Below are 8916 nucleotides of genomic sequence, written 5' to 3'. Positions count from 1 at the left end.
GTTGCATATGTAGTGCAGGTTTGAATTTCACCTACTGCTCTTAGAGCAAAACCTCCTGTCTGTCTTTCACCAATTCCATGTCCAATACAACATAAAATACCAAAAGAATATATAATCAAAATATATCTCCATATTTTTTGCCAAAGCAATTTGAGTTCTAGAAAAAAACAGGAAAGCAGGCACTCCATGGATGTCTCTCTAGTTTTGAATCTAATTAGAAAACTGAATTAGTAAACTGAATTTGAATGTGAAAAGCTGAATGTTGTAATCTTAGGTAAACATCAAATTAAAGTTTATCAACTTCATGCAATTCCACAATAAGACAGAATATATACGGTTTGAATATGCATTTCGTGATTATAATATCATTAAAAATGTATCTAAGAAAGAATCACCTATGCATTCAATTACATTTCAAATCATGAAGTTACATTTACCATTTTAAAATTCTAATTAAATATCCCAATACAAATTCGATATTATGAAATTCAAAAACAACATAATTTTGATATTGAAATAATTATGCCAACGTGGCCTTATTATTGAGGGACTGAGTTGTTAGCCTTTAATGGATACACTTATGCAATTCCTCTAATGTAGTTTCAGTCTGCAAGCTATCAGACTGCTTAAAACTTGACCTGTTCTGGCCAACTATACTGACTTCTTTACTAGGCATGAACAAATAGCTGCACTCACCCACACAAACACACACGAAGGGTGTGAATATGTTGATAGTTCTGGGTGTGATTTGTTCTTATGAATTCTTATGATTATACTTTTTTTTTTATTTTTTACTTATGTTAATGTATTGTTCTAGCATTGTCGATCAGTGTCCTGCCAGTAAGTCAAAATATTTCCGTGTGTTGCTAGTGTATCCACGTGCATACAACTAACACAAACTCAAAACGAATGTAGAAATATAAACAATATACAATTGTATTGTACAATACATGAGTTTAGTCCAGTACAGTCAGGTGTTTTATTAAAATAACAGTAATGTCTTTCAATTCGCGATATCAATAAACCCGTTAATGCTGCATGCACTTACTCTATAAAACTGAACCGCAATTCGCCATGCATGTTCGCAGTGCATGTCTTGTTGTCCATGGCACTTCAATACTTAATGATAAAGGAGACAGGACAGGCTGCCTTGTGGGAAATTACGGTAGTCTTTAATTCAACACCAATGGGCCCATAAACATAGGCCTATACATTATGTGTAGCTGTGCTCACCTGAAGATCTTAACGCCACTGCTCTCTTTCAGTACTGGCGTTGGTCGGATTGGTTGGCCTTTTTGCCGCATGGAAGGCCTTTAAATCAGATAGGCTTTATTATCCATTACTGTGTCAGTCAGCATAAAAGGGTGGATCGCAGAGCTTGGTTTACCATACAAACCATCTGGAGTTCACTGCGTGTCGAATTTGCTCACGGGAGGCACGCGTCCAGCAGACGACACTTTGCATTGTACTGCATCACCAGAGGGGGATAAGGGGACTGCTGGTGACCTCAACCAAATGCAGACAGACGCACGGGTGTTCACTTTGCACAATAGAATAGGTTTGGGGTTATGCAGCTATAGGCTACAATGTCGCCTTTGTTCTGCAGTATAGGCTACCACATTTTACACAGGATATGCCCTATATGTCACGGCCATAACTATATATATATATGGCTGTGACGTTGATGTATAATAGGCCTATTACAAAAACATTTTATATTATAGAATATAATAACATTAGGTTTACCGTAAGACTTATCTTACAATGCATTATGTCCTTTTCCAAAAATGCAAACTACGCCTAAATTATTCCATATTCTGGCAACAAATCTTTTTTTTTAAATATTGGATTTTTAATTTAATTCATGGTTCAAATGAATAACGAAAGAATCACAATAAATCAATGGGCTTCATATGGGACAACACAGAGGGTGGGGGTTGTGAGAGAGAACGCACAGATGACAGGCCATATGGAGACGGACCATTTTGGGTGCTTGGACATATTTTGATTTCTATTCCTTCATGGATTTTTTCGACATGCTAGCAAAAATATTTATCATTGGCCGAGTATAAAACGCAGTGAATACGGACACAGTTATTTAGTAATTAATTATGCAAAGTGTTAATTGTGCATTCCACTAGAGCCAGGACAGTGAAAATGGTAGTTTCTCAATAATTATAGAACGTAAGGCCTTCTTGCACCATATCATCATGTACAGGCCTTCTTGATGCATGGCTATACTAGGCCCCTGTATAGGATATGGACCGGACTATGAATTTTGTATGGTGGTAGACTACGGTCGTAATAGAAAGCTTAACAAAATGTATCACATATTTGCCCGTTTTCACTCGTCGACAGTACATGTATTTTCAACAGACAAAAAAAGATGGCAACGCGCGATTTAATGTTTATGGCCGTTGTCGTGTACTTTTTGTTTAGCCAAACCCATGGCTATTGTCCTTACACATCACTGCAAGGCGTATGTCATCTCAGAAATGTCCATTACAGGAGAGAGGGAAAAGAGGAGTTGGAGCGTCCCATTTTAAAACCCCTCCGATTTGTTTAGAAAACCGGCAGATGCTACCTCTTTCCCTCTGTATAATTCTCAGAAGAGAAGTGGATGAACAGCGCAAGGGAAAGGAGCAGGGCGACCGCGCTTTCTGTGCACGGCGTTGATAAACTGAGCTGCTCTCCTCCTCTCTGTCAGATGGCTCATTGCATCAGACCCTTTTACATGACAGTCTTGGCTGGCTCTGCCTCCAGACTGCACCAAAGCTCTCTCCTTTCAGTGTGGCGCTTAGATGTAGCCTATACTTTTAGTATTTTTCCCATCTTTTGAAGAGGTCCTGTTATTTTAAAGCACAATCAGTGGAATATATGGGTGTTTTCATCACGGCACCAATTTCCACCTATTGCAGCGCGCAGATAATACGGCAAAATCCATCACTGGAAGGACATTTTTGTTTCAGTGTCATCAGCGGAGGAGACCCACCATGGTACCCAACCGGATGTACGGAATGTTTCGATGTTGTTTCGGGAAAAATCAGTTGATTGTAAAAGCATCGCGGCAAGCCATTTCTGTAAGTTGTTCTGCTGAATTATATGATAAAAAAAAAAATCTTCGTTTGACACAATATTTTTTATTTTATGAATGATTTCAAAGAGTTGCTGAATTACATGTGCATGTTTTAGTCATTTATAGGCCTAAATAAAATGTTTATTGTTTGTAAGCCAATATTCCTAAATATTCTCAACATTTGTTTCTGTCAAAATCTCTTCTGTTTAGCCTCAATACATGAGGTATACGGATTTAAATGAGTTGAATTGCATATGCAGGTTATATTCATTTCTAGGCCTAAATAAAAATTGTATTGTTTGTTAGCCTATAGGTCCATATATTCTTTACAATTGGCAGTGTCAAAATCACGTGACACTGGCTCCTGTGTATCCTTATATGTGTCACAGCTTTGCAAAATTGCTATCTCCCACTCCATTTCTCTATTATTGAGCTAACCTCTTATGATGCAGGTGCGTTTAGTGCCTCCACCTCCTAACCCACCCCGCCCGACCCCCACAAAAGGCGGGGAGGACTCTCATTCAGCCTAACAGCTTTTTTCCCTCTTTCTTACCTCTGCTGCATTTTGCATGAGCTATCTGGGTCATTAGCATTTTAGCGTATGCAAGACTTGACAAAGCTGACGAGAAGCCAGATGGGCTCTCTTCTATTTTTTGTATCATGGGAGTTGAGCAAAAGGACCGACTGCAGCAAGCTCTGTTCTTGCTGCTGTCACACGGGCCTGGCGTTTGTTGCACCACCAAGGATCGGGCTGTATCTACAACCAAAGGAAATTATAGGAGTTTGCCATTGCCAGGACAGGTAGGCTAAATGTAATAACATAACGGTAAGACTACTGCGTCTTTAGACGCATATTTATCCCCGACACGGATGACAATCCTGCTCTATATGGGGAATGACAATGCATAGCTTGCGCATTAGCCTACTGTATAGGACAACAATTATTCACCAGCCAGTGGAATAGGGTTCGTAGTCTTAACGTAGGCAACATTTTGGTGCAAAATCGTTGCTTTCAAGGTTGCCCTCACGCGCCCTTCAGGTTGTCTGTAAGCTGCTATTGTACAGTAGTTGACACTGATAGATAGTAATTGACAGTGATACAGAAACATACAAAATGGGCCCTGTCTCTCCTCGTGTTCACAGCGGACCTTGATTTAAATGTCCATACAATTAAGGCACGCGGTGAATGCCAAGAGAGCGGGTAAATATCATCTTGATGTACGTTGAAAGTGTGTTCATGTTTGTCTAGGTATTACGCACTATTGTGCGGTCAGAAAAGCTTCTACTTCCAAAGGTGAAAGGTCTTCATTTGGATGTTTCGTCAGGTGCAACTCGAGACACTTTGTCAGAAAGCGACTGGAGCGCGCCTTCAATTTTTTGCTAGAACCTGCACAGTTAATTACTGTAAGGTCAAGGTGGAGTCTCATTCCAGTGAACTCTGTGGTTTCCAAACTGGGACAATAGAACCTACACATAGAAGAAAGGAATATCGTGACACAACTCAAAGCAACCTTTAAACGGTTACATAAAGTCAGGGTTTGTATATGACAATCATACTTTGCATACAGCATATAGTGTAACATAATGGAAATAAAAACATGCAAAGCACACGAATGCGCAACCCGCTGTTCGTTGCATGTATTCGTTGGTAAAGAAATGAGTAAAAGACAAATGTACGTACAAATCAAGACATCAGTGACATAATTCGTATAGATGTAATAATTGTGAGGCCTAGCGGTACCTATCTTTTCTAGGCCAATGCATGTTTCAGGTCAAATAGGAATTAAGTTATGTGAAGGATTTTGATTTTACTGCCATACAAAACGCATGCAGTGATTAAATTGTCTCATATCAGCGGGGATTTAAGAAAAGCTTGTGGATTATCTGGATTATGTTTTGCATGCACCCATTATTATTATTATTATTGTTGTTGTTGTTGTTGTAATCAGTTTGTTCGCAATAAAATATCACAATGCATTAAATAATGTAAAGAATTTCTCTTTTAAAACCACACGCATCTTTCTTATTTATTTTTGGTGCTTTATTTTCATCCAATCTATAAATATGAAATTAATAACATGGTTTGTAAAAACTGCAATACATAATGCTGAAAGAAAAACATGCATAATGAAACAACTTTTGAATATTTCAGATAACATGGCAAACTATCAGAAACAGTGTCCTATCAGTATCTTTTTGTTGAAAAATTTAAAAATCCATTGTTTATTACGGCTTTTGTTCAATCAAATAAACGAGAAGCAAACAAAATCTAAATGATAAAAATGTGCAGCTGTTCCTAAATCATTTTGAATTAAAATGGTGTGCGCGTCAGTCGATTATGGACGACAAAAACGTCTGGAATAAAGGGGAAACTTTTTAGGCCTAAATACTTTGTTTCGTTTATGTTACACATCTATTGCCTCAGCATATATAAATAAAGCCACAAGAAATAATTACAACAATACCTAACGGTGAAACAGTTGTGCTTATTGTATTTAGCTTAATTCAAAGTAATGAGCGCGTTTCTATAGAAGTAGTCTTTATGCGGACTATAAAGATGTACATAAAGATTTACTTCCCAAATTAAAGGTGATCTACACAAAAGAAGGTAATATAGTAAGAAGCCCTGAACATAGCAACATTTGAAGTCTATATTTTTGCCTGTGCATTTTAAGTTAGTTTGAATACATTTTTTATTTTATTTTTGCTAATAAACTAATTGTAATTAACATAGGATTTTTGATTTTTGTTCGAATCGGAAGAGAAGGGACAGGCTAGCGTGTTTGAGAGGTTTTGAAAATATTGTATCAAATTGTGTGGTTTACAGAATAGTTCAGCGGTTTAAACCTGCGATGCACATATACTGCTGCAGCATAGGTTAAGATACACTGCACTTTAAGCAAAAACTCTATTCTCAATCTTTCCCCAATTCCGTGTCCAGTAAAGCATTAAAATCAATATTCAAACAACGGTTCGTTTTGTCAATTTTGTTTGGTAAATTGTACACAGAAAGGCAACGTGATTGGCACAACCAAAGAGGCCTGACATTAATTCTTAGCAAAAATAATTGGGTATAATTTAGCTCACTTGGTAAGATTATGGCAATTGGAATGCCACGGTTGCTGGTGCGATTCCCACGGAGGGCTAATACTAGAAAAATATGAAAATGCACATCCTACTGTAAATCGCTCTGGATTTGGGCGTCTGCTAAATAAACAAATTTATATATATTTATATATTCAGAAGTTGCCTATAACCGAAGAGACAAACGTTGAGCAAGACGCATGACAAACATTCCGGTTCGTTGGAGTCGGTGCTACACCTAAACGTGTATGGTAGCCTAGGCCAAATTTTTGGTGCATTTAGGGATCAAAAATGTAGGTGCGGTTAGGCTGTTCTTTTTGTATAATCTCATAATTCGGATAATTTGGGATTAAGACGTTATAGTTTACTTAAGGTTTTATGTTTTATGGATGACTAAATTAATCAACATGCACTATAACAGATAGTATGGAGACAAAATAGGGTGGGTTCCCTGAAAAAGCTTGACAAGGATGATTTATCTCGGGGACAGCTTGCTGAGAAGATACATTTGTCTACATACACAATGCCAGAATTTTCCATCTCACTCCGGCTGTGCTGAATTCATAATTTCGACGCCCCACCTCAAAATCTATAAAAAAGCAATGAAAATATATCATCGGTTATGTGACAAATGTCGTTATATTACCTTAAATTATTTTAGTGTGGAAAAAGCCCGAAAATTGAAAGTAAAATAAGTAGTGCATTTTGGTATTATTTGAGGCTAGGTTTAGTCGTAACGTTAGTCATGTGGTTTAGGTTCGGTTTAAAATCAGATTTGAATATAATGTGAACAAATAGGTTATAGTGAAATTCCTGTATTTGGGCAGGCCTTTCTGATGATGACCCTGAACAGCATTTTTGGTGGCTGAAACCCTGGACCTTATTCAGACACTTCACTCCTCCAAGTTCTAAAATTATGATGATTAATTACATTTTAATAGACTGGCTACAAACCAATTTAATAACAGGTAATAACTCTAGTAGCTTATATAAGATAAAAGCCCTGGGCAGTGTGGTCTACCTTTTGGTCTTCAACAAAATGTCATGTTAGTTGAACAAAACAAATGAGTAAATACAAGGGCTAAATAGTGGACTTATATTTTAATATATTAAAGGACTAACTAATAATTATGGCAATTTTTAGAAAAAGTTTTTTACAAATATTTTTATTTAACTATATTTCCAACATACAAAATACAGAACAGCATATTAACAAACAATACGTGAAGCAAATCCTGTACCTAAAGTGCATTAAGTTAAATTCTCCTATCATTCAGAAACATTGCTTTTGGAAAAACAAAACTCTTATTATGGATAACAATACTGAACATGCAGACACATCACCAGCTGTGTAAAGGCATCTTGAATTTCCTCAACAAAAAAAATACACGCTTTGGTTGTAGCCTACTCAACTCCATCTACAAAACATGAGAACAGAAATTTAAACATGTATTAGTCTCACACTCTCACACACACACACACACACACACACACACACACACACACACACACACACACACACACACACACACACACACACATATATATATATATATATATAAAGACACACAGAGACGAATAAAGGAGGAATGCTCCGATCAACAGGGAGACAGGATACTGACACTAAGGCCTGCTGATGTCAGCACTCTAGAAATGTATGTGGCTGTAACAGCAGGTCCCCTTATACCAGTCTATGGTTATGGCATGATGTGAACTGGTCAATGCTACAACCAAAGACGGAGGAGGCGGGGAGTGTACGCCAAGGGCGGAGGAATGATTCAATAATTCAGAGAAGAAGGCGGTGGCTCGGAGCGGAGCACAGCGGGGTAAGTTACTGTAGTGTGTGCTACACTGGATGCAGATGGGTTTTTCAGCAGCCTTGTGCTCTCAGTGGAAGGAGTAGCCGGAGGCCGGCAGTCCTCCACACCACTGACTCAGAAACTTCAGCACATCCTGGCACTCTGGGCTATGAGTGGTCTGAGAGGGGGAGACACACATAACAGCGAACAGCATTTCAGATCACACACAGGGTGCCACAGGGTATATGAATGTGTACCCTATATAATGGTCAAAACCTTTTCTTTAAATCTCTCTGGACTTTTTGATCCTTATTTCACCATGTAAGTGGTCTTGTTTAGCTCAGCTGGTGGAGCATGGCGATTGCAACGCCAGAGGTTTCGTGTTTGATTCCCACGATGGACCAGGTCTGAAAAGTATGCAGTCACTGCTGTAAATGGCTCAGGATACGGGCATTAGCTAAATGACCTGGACATGAGTTACAGGGCTGGGAGTTGGGAGGGGTGGACAGTTGGAAGCTTGGAATGATTGTGGCCAAGATGGTATAAGGACTTGTTTGGACTCCAGATTTACACTACTACTCTTTTGATTAGTGACATGGGATTTAGGGGAACACAATGTTTTAAGGCTCCTTTTCTAATGTCCCCTCCAAAAGACAACACACGACCAAGGGCAATGTCCCCATCTGTGGAATCATTTTGTATTTGACCATTGGAAAGAGTGCCTATTGGACATTCAGCACAACCTCCATCACAGCTGAAGCGGAGCTGAAGAGGCGAGCCAGCAGTTGGAGGCAGGGTGGTATGCAGCTGGACATTTGTTGAATGGACGTCAGGACATAAGTCCATTTCATTAATCTAACCTCTGAAATCCAAGTCACAGGATGATTATGATGAAACACACTGAAATAAAACGGGCCCTTCACCGGTCTCAGAGACTCAACTTTACACCTCTAATCA

General features: G+C 38.5%; 1 protein-coding gene across 2 annotated transcripts in view; it reads right to left on the bottom strand.

The window, feature by feature from the left end:
* Positions 1–7344: 7344 nt before the first annotated feature.
* The window catches only part of ift172 (intraflagellar transport 172), a 29659-nt gene continuing 28087 nt past the window's right edge, over positions 7345–8916 (bottom strand). The window contains exon 47 of one of the 2 annotated variants that reach the window (XM_010882639.4): positions 7345–8137. In XM_010882639.4, coding sequence (XP_010880941.2) covers positions 8048–8137 — 90 coding nt within the window. In that variant the 3' untranslated portion in view covers positions 7345–8047. Of the gene's footprint in view, positions 8822–8916 lie in introns of both variants that reach the window. The other variant, XM_010882640.3, reaches the window with a different exon arrangement.

This window comes from Esox lucius, chromosome 18 (genome assembly GCF_011004845.1).
Source record: "Esox lucius isolate fEsoLuc1 chromosome 18, fEsoLuc1.pri, whole genome shotgun sequence".
NCBI classification, from domain to species: domain Eukaryota; kingdom Metazoa; phylum Chordata; class Actinopteri; order Esociformes; family Esocidae; genus Esox; species Esox lucius.
This window is presented reverse-complemented; position numbering and strand designations above follow the sequence as displayed.